General features: G+C 41.4%; 1 protein-coding gene across 3 annotated transcripts in view; it reads right to left on the bottom strand.

The window, feature by feature from the left end:
* Window positions 1–12407, bottom strand: part of RERE (arginine-glutamic acid dipeptide repeats) — a 309682-nt gene that overhangs the window by 204913 nt on the left and 92362 nt on the right. For all 3 annotated transcript variants that reach the window (XM_019511789.1, XM_019511790.1, XM_019511791.1), the window contains exons 4-5: window positions 11026–11122; window positions 5736–5840 (exon numbers count right to left, since the gene is read on the bottom strand). In XM_019511789.1, the coding sequence (XP_019367334.1) occupies window positions 5736–5840; window positions 11026–11122 (202 nt within the window). The remainder of the gene's footprint in view (window positions 1–5735; window positions 5841–11025; window positions 11123–12407) is intronic.

The following is a 12407-nucleotide window of genomic DNA, read 5'->3' as shown; positions in this document are numbered from 1 at the left end:
ATTTCTCTGAAATTTGTACCAGTAGAAAAATAGCCCAGGAGCTACGGTGTACATGTGTTTGAGCTCTCCAGCCAGAGGACACTATAGGGTTGCTTCCTACCCTTAGACACAACTGCTGAAAAGCAGCAGTAGCCACACACAGCCCCGAGCTTTATCCATGAGAGGAAACATGGAAGACAATACCTTGACAATATCAGTCTTATTTAGGCATTCTGCTGACCTAGTGCTTCCTTCAGCTGCCAATGCCATTTTCAGGATAAAGTGAATCGGACTTGTTCTCCAGAAGGGTAAGATGAACACTTCATTTGAACTGGCATTAACAATGCTGAGAAATGTTTCCGTTTCCCAAGTATAAATATAATTTGAGTATGCATGCATCCAAAGGGCTCAGGGATCCCAAAGTGAGCCTCGCGCACTTTCACTAATAACCTGCACCCTCAAAACAACGAAACTGGGTGTAAGGGTGTTCCCTCGGCTTCATCTGGCCTTTCACCAAGTGATAATGAAGCAAATGTCGCCACACTTATATGTTGGAAGTGTGAAGGCCAGAAAGCCAGCAACAGGTAGAACGGCCAACATCAATAAGACCTGGGGTGCCCAAAGGAGGAGTCATTAGGGCATTCATATATGATGTGGTCAGCCATCTGAGCCTGAGCAACACCGCTGCAGCCAGTGTCACTGGAGATGCCCCAAGAGTGCATGCTCACCTTAAACTGTCCAACGCCCGTTCTGAGATGGTTAAGAACAGTCCAGGCCCTGCAGGGCAGCTTCCAGCCTGAGGGGCAGAAGCTGGTGTTGGGGATGAAGCTCTTTAGCCACAGATCTTGAGCATCAAAATAAAAGAGCGTTAAGTTGTGCGCCAAAACAAACTTGTTTTTCTCTCTTCAGAGACATGTATGCATTGCGCTGCACGCGCTCGCTCTCTCTAGTTGGACAATGGGCCAAGGGAGGAATGAGTGGTTTTGTGAACTGGGAGGGAGCGCACTGAACACGGAGCTAACAGAAGTCAAGTTGTTAGTGCAACAGTGTGCCTTGCTTCTTGTTTTTACAGGCTGAGCTGAATTCCGGCTCATAAATGACAAGAATGGCTGCTTAGTTCAGGCCGGCATAGTGCCTGTTTTTGTAAAATGGTACATCAGCTCCAATTTGCTTTGCCTATTAATGCTTCTTGAGTAGAATTCAATAGCCTTTGTGAGCTTTGTAAACCCATTTTGTCGCACGCGCACTTCAGACGATGCAAGAAGTCCAGCTCCATCACCTCCGTTGGCCTGCATGCTAACAGCCTGCACAGGTTCAGACAGAGCAGCAAAAGTTGGGCTCTGACAAGGGGAGACAACACTGGAGATAAAAAAAAAATTCCAAAACAAAAGCCTGAGTGAGAAACCAACTATAGACAGCAAAGTTTGGAAAGGAGTATATATGTTAACCCTTTCATCTCATCCTCTATTTAGACTTGGACATCTATATGAGCTATATCCCCTAGCACTTGCGCACCTCCGGGTGAATGTAAAGCTTAGTTACTTACAAAGCAAAAGACACCCTAACTTTATGAAGGTATTTTTATCCAACAGCAAAGACTACCACGGAAACTTCAGTGCAACACTTAAGGTATTCTAACCAATTCAAAGTAACTCGGGTTTTCAACAGTTTTATACAAATGTAATTAGCAAAAAATAGGAGGTCATCACCAACCATCTGGTAATGTAAAGAGCAGTCCAGATCCTGAAATCTGTAGACCCTCAAAGAGTTCAGTGGAAATCCAGGGGCCAGATTCTAGCCCACTTATTACACACATAAAAAAGCTGTTAGGGAATAAAGTGCGATTCTATTCCTCCCTGTTTGAATGCCAGAAAAATAATTAATGCAAAATGCTGGGTGCATCCTCCTCCTCCTCCTCCTCCTAGCTGCCTTTTGGCGACTTGCTCTTAAAGGTAAGATGACAGCGAGTTACAAAAGTAGGTGCACTGATGGATTTTCAGAGACTTGAACCAGGTAAAAATAATGACATGTAGATGCCCAATACGTGGAACAGAATCTGGCCACAGCCTGGGACAGGGAACACGCTACAGAATTGGAGCTTAGAAATAAGCGCACGCACATTCACAAGAACTGAAAATGCAAATGTTTCATGTGACTGACTAATTTCAAAGTTAGCTTATTTATCTGTAGTTAACAGCTAACAAATTAAATAAGCCACTGAACTTTTAGCTTTCCAATTTCCAACTCTGAATCAAATTGGGTGCTTCTGAGAAGCCAAGTGAAATGTGGTAGAATTAACACTGCAAAGCCCACTGCCAGCTGTAACTTTCTCTGGATGGACATACCAACCATGTTTTTAAAAATGGTTTTGAAATGTCACTGGGCATGAAAATAAAGGACTAGTGTACAGATTTTCTCCTCCCTCTTCCCCCGTGCATTTCTTCTCTAACAAATACTTTATTTAGCTTCGTTATTGTGAAGTGCTTGGCATGACATGTACATCCTTTCCTAGTTTGTTATATAAGTTCAGTGGATATGTTCCAGATCCAGGAGTGTTGGAATGATATTTCAGACCTATCTACTGACTTGTTTAAGAAGTCAATATGAAGGTGGATAACTTTGCTACACATATTCAAGACTAACCTTTTATTCTGAGATTTGTTTTTCCCCATTCACCTGCGGTCAACCAGTAAAGTGCAACATGGAATCACTTACAAGGATGCACAGGACAAAACTGTCCAAGATACAGTTCGTGAAGTAAAAAGCAACTTGAAAACACAAGTCACCTTTGGAACGACAAGATGATCATCAATAAGGCTGCCCTGATTTTTCACCTTACCAAATCCCAACTCAGCAGGTTCTTAAAAAGAAAATATAGAACCGTACTTCCTCTCCTTTAAAACACTGTGGACACTCGTAGACAAGAGGGTTCATCAATCACTCCTCCATCATGAAAAGTTTGGGTGTTTCTTTTAAAATACTACAGCTTTACACTTTTATGGTGCACTTTTGAGGTATACACCCTGCAAAGGTTTTACTGCCTGCTGCACCATAAAGAATAAATGAGAATTTGCTTCCTGTTATCTTGCTCTGGATGGTTCTCCGAGAGCAAGCAAAAACAGCTGAATTCTCAGCAGGCTGAGCTGTGTCTCAGTTCTGGCAAAGCACAAAGAAACTTGTCTTCAGCAGTAAATAGAACAAGCCCTGTAAGACAAATACACATGCTGTATCAAGTGTGTGTTGAATACTATACAGATGGTGTCTAAAAACAAAGTATAAAAACTATTTTCAAGTCAGACACCCCTTAGCTCAGGACTAGTTCTCTTTGATTAAACACCAAAGAAAATAAACATACACCTCTTTGTAAATTATGACAAAAAAAAAAACAAACTTCCAAAACTTTGGATTGCTCAGCTGAGTGAGATGGTCGTGTGAGTAAATAGGGCTACTGTATGATATCCATTTGCATTATAAACAGGACCCAATCGGATCACAGGACTCGGCTTTGTAACTGCATCTGAAAAGACCGTTGCACATTCATTACCACCTGAAAAAAGAAGTTGGATTTTACCCAACAGTCAAGTTGGATTTTACTAACTCATCTTAACCCACCCGTAACTTTTATCCTAGCAGAGGTGCCATGCAATGCTTTTACCTTGCCTGAATAAGGCTCTACTCCGAGCTGGTTAACCGAGGTAAAAGAACCTGTGAAACGCTTGGAAATTTGAAGTTGCGATTAGATCACAATTAGTGAAAACGTTCAAGCCAAACCTGAACTTAATTTTCTTGTGTAAACAACAGCTAGAAGGCACCGATCGAAAACTGAATATGCTCTGAGAAACTAGCATTTCAAAAGAGTTTCTAGCTGGATCCAATCAGACAAAAAGCACATTTGGAGAGCTGGCTTTTCTACGTAATTAGCTGATTACTTTTTCAAAGCACTATACGAGTCTAACAGTGCTATGCAGTGTCATTACACCATTCATCTTCTCAGCACCAGTCATTTTCAAACAACCATGAGAAACTCAGCAGCTGCTAGCTCTATACAGAGAGAAGGGTTTAAAACTGCACTGAACTGCTTTGGGCCACACAAGTGGCATTTCTCAAGGGAAGCCATCAATTGCTATCAAACCAGAACAGAAATATTTCATCTGATATTCACACCTCCCACTAAAAATTAAAAGCCATTAAAAAAGCAATCAAAAATGAAGTAGAGAAGTGTGATGTTTAAGTCAACACCCCTTGAATGTCAATCAGAAAAGGTATATCATGACAACAATAAAGCAGCCCTTGTCAATTTATACTGCTCAAATAAAACAGAGGAAAAGCTGTTTATGTTCTCAAATGCAGTACAGTGAATTAGAAGACTCTTGTAAACATCACATGATTTTTATGCCATTTTCCAGAGCTCCTTGCCAGGATACACAGCACTTCTCAAGGCCTGTTATTGCAAACATCCCTTCTGAATGTAGGGGCTGCTACACCGAGTCAACTGAGTGGTCCAGCCAGTCTGATACCTAGATTCAGACATGTGGTCTGTGTAAGATGCATCACAGAAAGGTACAGGAAACTTCATGACAATTATGCAATGATCTGCCCACAGAGGGTGCATCTTGGTACCTGCAGACAGACTGTGGTTGGGTTTGCATGCCTAAGCAAAAATCTGTGCCCTTTTAAAACTTTTAATCTGTAATGTAACAATGGATGTGTTTATTAGCTACATAAATGTTTAATCCCTATTTAAATCTTACTTGCCCTCAACATCACGATAGCAAGTTTTACAGGTTAACTGTTCTGCATAAGAAAACTGCATCCTTCATCAGGGCATAATACCCGCTTGTTAGTCACTCCCCCTGGAAGTACATGGTTGCAGGACAAGGTCCCTCCTAGCTCTTCAAGGCAGCATGTGTAAAGCATCACCTACGTTTACAATACTATTCCCATTTTGTGTAGCTTCAGAGAGCTACACAGAATGACAGAAGCATGCTGAATGCACCTTCCTTCTGACACGCACCGGTTTCTAAATAGATTTTGATTTGCATTTCTGTCCATCTCTCTCCAAATTGGCACAAGGTCAGGATAGTTGGCCTAAAGGTACTTTCTTACCCAGTTTACAATGAGCTTCCTCACTGGCAGAAAGTCACAGAGACATCTTTCAAGTGATATGTAATTTCAATGGCGTTTACAAGAAAAACGTGTTGGTGTTACTAGCAAAACACTATAAACCCACTGGGGGACTTGCAGATTCCTGCTAATTCTTATTAATTCTCCCAAGAACTCCCTTTTAACCATATTTTTAACAAAATACTTTGAAGGCACGCTCTCTCTCCTATTAAATGCCAGGAGTTCCTGTGGAGCCTTGCCAGCCACTGTTTATTTTTGCTCAATACATAGACAGTATCAATATTTCCTTCCCCCAATCTTATTTTCCCCCTTTCACAAAGATATTTCTTCTCTTACTACCCAGATCTCTGCTAGTCTTTCCAGGAAAAAGATGACAGATAAAACCTTCAGTAGTATTTCTAGCGGGCATAACAATAAGTGCTATCGGTGATTGACACACTCCTCAATTAGAAATTGCTGTTTTATCTTTTATATGTAACAGCGCATTTCTGCAAACGTGACAAATTTCTCCTTCAGTACCACACTTGATACCTAGGCTTTGACTTTTCCTTCCTGTGGTACAGACCATATTCCTACCACACAAGTCTACAGTAAAGCTTTCCCGTAGTGGGACGAGGAGTTGCCTCACTTACCTCGTCTCTGGATTGTAGCCCAATATGTAGAAAAATGAATCCACTCGGGCTTTAAACTCTCTAGCAGCAAATATGTCAGAAAAATGGGAGATGTTACACTTCCCTCTGAAAGAAAGAATACACTGTATTAGAATCCCATGCTGAACGGTTCAATTAAATAAGTACCTCTTTATTTTGAAGATAAGCCCAGAGCTGCCATGTGCACTTTCAACACTGATGTCACCAACATTTGTGCAAACTATTCCATTGATGTCAATGAAAGGAGATTCAGTTATTATACAGCCCTCAAAAGGTACTTGACAAACATTCATTAATTTTTGTACAGCCAGAAGTCAATCTGAGGCAGTCACAAATGAGCAGGATACAGTTCAAATACAAAATCTGCCCCCAAATGCAATGTATAAAAATAATTTCCTGGGTTTTTTTTAACCAACTCTGTAAGGCAGCATTACAAAACTCTACTATTCACCTAGCTGAAAAACTGTATGCCTGGTTTGTTTTTGTTTTTTAAATGGGAAAGCAAATCGTCAGTCTTAATCACCACTCTTATGAGGCTGGAGTGTGTTTTCGTGTTGCAGCAGATAAATTTTCACATCAGTTTGCGAGACTGCAATTCTTATTATTACACTGTAAACAATATGGAAAAAAGGAGTTCTGACAGCACAGTCACTTCATTGGGAATAACACCAGGCAAATCTTATTCCTTCTGTCCAAAGACTGCCTAGACAGATTTAATATAGGATAGATATTCCCCTAAAAGACCCATATTTTTCTTTAACCTACAAAAATTCACAAGGAATTAAAACACATCTTTATTAAATCCGCTATTAAAAGCTCTTTCCTGCTTTGTTCTAAGTTAAAGCTCAGACCAGCACCAAGACAACAAAGGGACACCTCTTCCTTCTTGGGCACTCATTGGCAGTGTTTGTGAGTAATACTGGTTTGCAGGTATTCTACCATTCTCCAAGTATTCTATAGATGTCTGCACACAGGTGGGGACCCCGAGTCGCAAGACTTTCTTTTCAGTAGTACTAAAATCTAACATGAATATTTGGAGCATTTCCTTTCATTTGAATCATTTTGACCATTCGTTCCTCTAGATCACGGGTTCGCGGCCCACGGCCCAGAACCAGCCCATGAAACAGTGTTATCTGCCGCAAAGGGCTCTCCAAGGATTCAAAAAACTGGCAGCAGGGCAGAGCCATAATTAACTGGCACTCCCCCTGTTGCCAAATTGCTGAATCTGTGCAGAGCCCAGCAGGCCAGATAGTATGGCCCTGCCTGCTAGATCAGAGCAGGGTAGCCATCATAGAAGACATTCCGGTTTTCTGCTACTCTGTCTTCTATCGATACGAAACCCGATGCTATGTCCTCCATTTTTCTGTTCAAGAAAAAAATTCTCGCTTCAAGAGAAAAAGAGAGGACATAATGGCATCTATAGCTAAGTGGTGGTCCATCTAGAGCAGTGGTGCTCTACCATTTAAAGCCATGGAGCAGAGGAGTGGCTGCCCCAGCCCTGCACCTCTAATATAGGGTGGCCATCACAGAGGACAGTCCGGTTGTCCTCTGTCCTCTATTGATATGAAACCTGATGCTGTTATATCCCGTATTTTTCTCTTCAAGAGAACAGAGGACAACCAGAGGGCTGCAAAACCGGATGCTAGGATTGCCTCCTTATAAGTCAACTCCTTTGGCAGCCATGCTCTAGAACAGTAATTTTCAACCATCATGCTGTTGTGAAATCCTTTCAAGGGTGCCATGCAATGTTAGCACTGTTAGATATGCAAACACGATTTGCAAGATAAACCCAGATATTTCAAATGGGAATCCCCAGGTGCCTATACACATGCACTGAGGCTGCTCCAACATGCTGTAATTACAATGAGTCAGAGCAGACTCAATCAATCAAGTCTGCTAGAGAGTGCTAATTACCACACTCCAACAACACGTGTATCAGCGTCCCTGATCTGCAAAATGGCAGCAGAGGTGCTTCAACTAAAGCTCATTCGACCAGCTTTAGTTAAAGCACTCCCACCACCATTTTCCAGCGCAGGATCGCTGACATATGTGACACTCCAGGCACCTTAATTACAGAGGCTCTCTGAGCCACTCTAATTAAAGCCAACCCCCTCCCCGAGCACATGTATAAATGCCCCAAGTATTAAAAACACTCTGACCCTGTGGTTTTTCTAAGACCTTTGTACCAGAATCGCTCGAGTATTTTTCTGCAGCCAAAAACAGTAAAAATGAAGAGCTGGCAATTGGCATATCAATGTGTGCCTTGATTCTAACAAAGGGTGCCTTGAGTTTAAAAAGGCTGAGAACCACTGCTCCAGGGGCATAACACTAATGTATTTTTGGACAGCTGCTGTCAAATTGCAATGGAACATTACCACGGTCTACAGCTGAGATCAACTGTTTGGCCTGACTGACGCACTGACAATCCTATTCATCACTTAGTTTCATCTTCATTTCTTGTACACAGAAACAAAGATTTAAAAAAAAAAAAGCAGCTCTTCTGCTCTCTTTTTTCACAGTTTCCTATAGCAAGATCTTCAGTGTTTTTCCTATAGAAAATTCTGACAGAGGAGAGCAGAAGAACTACCATATTTGAAATCTGTGGGGGTTTTCTGCAAGAATTAAGATACTGGGAAAGTGATAAATTTTAAGGCAGAAGAAATTTAACTTTCCCTTATATAATGCCTTAGCATAATTCACCTGAACCAGTAATTCATAACTAGAATCCAAATCTGCTTCTCGCACAATATGGATTTACCCCAACTCCCAAAAACAGTACCACCTTTCATATAAGCAGGAGCAGGTATTGCTACTCATTTCAGGTAAAAGGGACTCTATTTAGGACACACTGGCATAGGGCTCCACAAGCACTTTCCACTTAAAATGTTATGCTGGGTACAGCATGGGACTGGGAGTTGGGACCACTGGTTCCATTCTCACACTGGCTTACTGTGTGACCTTGGACAGCCATCTCTTCGTGGAGGGTAAGGTAATGATCTAATTTATTACAAAGTAGAACTCAAAGTCAATACTTCCAGACCGCCCCATGTTTTCAGTGTATTTTTTTTGTTACTCCAGTTGTAAGATCATCAGAGCAGTCAGTCGTCTCATATCTGCATCTTGCATTCACCTGTGACAATTACCAGCACAATCTGCATTTCCTCCCATACAACCTATACCTTTTTCCTCAAAAATCACCCGCCGCCCCGCAAACTAATGTATTAAGCATGAAAGCTGATTTTGTGCCCAAGACAGAAGCACCTAGCTTTGATGACAGCTTCAACAGTGCAGTAGCTAGTGTACTGTTCAGGCAGCTGAGGGAGTAAATTGTCTTAATGGCTCATTGTTCTTCACTCCAGTGGTGCTAAAGATCCTCTCTCCTTTCTAATGGGCTCAATGTTCAACTAATCAAGTTAACCTTTCTTAGTGCAATTTTGCTGTCTGCTTCTGGCCTGTCTCTCTCTCTTCCTGTTTCACAGCCTTAGAGACACTTTACTGATTTTCAAAAGCAAAGATCCATGCAGGGGACTTGTCTTCACCAACAACTAGGGTTTCAGCTTTAGTTGAGCAGGAATGAGTGGATGAGTCAGCTGAAGATTAGGCTCTGTCCCTGCTCTATGCAGCCATAACTAACTCTGGAAAAATGTTTTCTTCTTAATACTGTGCCTTTCAAAAACAAGATGCCTATTATATTACAGGCCATGTTGTTGGTTAGAAAAGATGGTAATAAAATGCTACTAGGTAGAGGAGGAGTGGAAAGACTTGGTTCAGCTCCTGATTTTTCGAACAGATCATTTGCCTGAATGTCAGCATTTAGAAACGTGACCCCCTACAAGTTCTGCTGCATTTTTCAAAGGGGTTAATATTAAAATGTAGCTCATAAATATACATGTAGTCACTGTCACAAATGGGGGGGGAGCCAGAATGAGAATTAAATAAGCCAACAGGAAATGCAGTCAACAGTCATTTTAAAATGCTGAAGTATTTTGTAGCACAAGTCCGATATGCCAGATTTAAAAAAAAAAAAATCTATAACTGCTTGCATTTTACTCTGTTATCACTTTGTTTTGGCTTTTTAAAATATTTGTTTAGGTTTAGCTTTCTCTTATAATGGGGGAAGAGAGGGAACACAGAGCAAGAGCATCTCAAATATTCTCAGGGAAAATTCCAAACACGTTTCAGTTTCCTCAGTGTCTAAGCTGACAATTAAATTTTCAAGCCTGGTTCCATCAAGCCAGCCAGCCTCACATTAGCTTGCTATCTTCTCTAAGCATGCCAATTTAATACTGGAAGGGTACCTTCCTCGAGACATAAAAAGCACTGTGGAGTTTCAAGAGAAGATTACAGTACGCCACTGGAATTTTCTGACTTTATCTAAAACCCTGTAATAAGTCGTATCAAAGATTTTTGTTCCCCTCCCCTACAGCAGAGGTTGCAGCTAATTTGCCTTGAAGAAAGTGGCTTCAGCGAAGTGGCTTTGAACAAAGAAAATGTCTCCAGATGGTTTGAGTGAAACACCATCTGAGCATTATCATCTGGGAGATTATTCGGTTCACATTTTGACAATATCCATGCACATTTTGGCATGCCGAAAAATTGCTGAAAAATAATGTCTTAGTGTTTCTATCTGAAAACATTTTTAAATAATCGTGTCTTTTCTCTGCCTGGTCAAAGGTTAGCCACTTAAGATAAAATCTAACTGGGTAAAGAGAGCAGCAACCCTGGGGAAGGACAGATAGTACAGAGAGACCAATGCAAAGGTTTGCTACCGCCTGTCTGTAATAGCAAGCTTTTAATGGAGCTCTCAGCCGAGCTTCAACAATGACTTCTGCCTCAGAGCAAAAGTCTTTAATGCAATTTATCAGGGCTGCACTAACAGTCACGTTTGCAAAGGGAGGTTATTGTTAACGATAAAATGAAACAGAGAGGAGGGAAGGTGACTATTTCTGCAACAACTAGCAATAATCTACAATTGCAATGACGGAAAACAGTACCTTCTGAGCAGCACAGACTAGCCGAGATTAAAATAAGATTTTAGAATCACAGATTCTTTTCAAATTAAAACGGATAACGCAAGTTAATTATTGCCTGAGATGGGAAGGAAGCTGATCAGTATGCTAATGCTCCCCAAACCGGAAAAGACACAAAAAGGCAGCTCTTCCTCTGTGTTAACAGGTTTTCATTTGATTGGGGGGGTTTTTTGGGTTTGTTTGTTTTTTTTTAATTTTACAGTCTCTCTCTGGGATGCTGCACAAGGTCCTCTGCAACTTACCTCAGGGCAGCAGCATGGTACGTGTCAACGTAATCTGAAATGAAGAGCTCTCGATTCTTGATCACTGGGTCTGTGATAACAAGCTCTCGTCCAGAGTCTGCAAAAAGAAAATGACACACTGGCTGCAGAATCCCAAACCAGCTACCTCTGCAGTTTCCCAGGCTCTTTGTAGATAGAAGCCTGAGGCTAACGCAAACACACAGAGTTGCCAATATGTCCACATTACCCTGATGTTTTAATCATTTTAATATAGTTTTTCTATGGTTCTCGCTATAGGCATATCTGAGGGACTCACAGATGACAAAAAAGCTTGTACTTGCAGCACCAGTCAGGCATGGTAGCAACGTTTCCCCCAAATTCTACAAAGGGCTCGCTCACAGAAACCCCACCACGTTGCATCTCCTAAGAGGCGTGCTGGAGAGAAACAGATTGTCTGGGTACAACTGGAAAAAAGTGCCTGGTCTATCAGGCTCTACTGGGTGAGCACCTTCCTCCACAGCCCCTCTCCCCACATCTGCCACGTCTATTATACACAGTTTTCTACACGAGCCTTTTTGATCAACGTCACCTTCTATGGCAGAGACAGAAAAAACAGTAAACACTAATGATACTAACATGGGGTGTTCCTCGTTTTTGTTCAATGACTATCCTGTAAAGACGACTTATTTTTAGTTCTCTGCCTCTGCCTCCGCCTCCCTAATCCCCCACCTCTCTCTCCCACCACCCGAAAGCATGAACTATTAAAACAACATCCATTATGGAACTGATCCAGAAACATCACAAGTCACCAACTCTAATTTTTTTAAGTAACTTAAACCTCTATGCCCCTGAGCAGATTTCACCTTAAACCTTCACCAAGTCCTGTCTCTCTCTTCACTAAGCAATGAATGGTATCATTGAGCTGTGAAGAACATGCGTTTTCTGGTTTAAAATGGGAATAAAACTCCAGTCCCAAGTAAAATCCCAAATGCAACCTTAGGTGTTGGATCACTAGTGACATCTTTATAATCCCTACTTAAACGCATAAAAATACTTCTTATATGCAGACAGTGTTACATAATCAAAGCATTAAAGTTATGAAAACATGCTGGCTTTCCCATCATGCTTACAACTCCAACGTTAGATATTTAAACAGGACTAGTAAATACCGAAGCACACAAAAGCACTCTTTGTCATGTCACCAGTAAGGAGGAAATCTGCATAGATCTGTAACACTACGTGCCATCTGTGCAGATATTTAAAACATTTAAAATATAATTGTATATAACAGTTCACCTCCCAAGATCTTCATCGTTTTAGAGACAGCCTCAAAGAACTTCCCAGGTTGCAAAAGTGAACCAACCAAGTTTTACAGATGAGCCGGGGGGGGGGGGGGGGGGGGG

The sequence above is a fragment of the Gavialis gangeticus genome, unplaced genomic scaffold (assembly GCF_001723915.1).
Source record: "Gavialis gangeticus isolate Ggan-Ray unplaced genomic scaffold, GavGan_comp1, whole genome shotgun sequence".
Classification (NCBI taxonomy): Eukaryota; Metazoa; Chordata; order Crocodylia; family Gavialidae; genus Gavialis; species Gavialis gangeticus.
The sequence above is the reverse complement of the archived record's forward strand: the minus strand, read 5'-3'. Positions and strand labels throughout refer to the sequence as shown.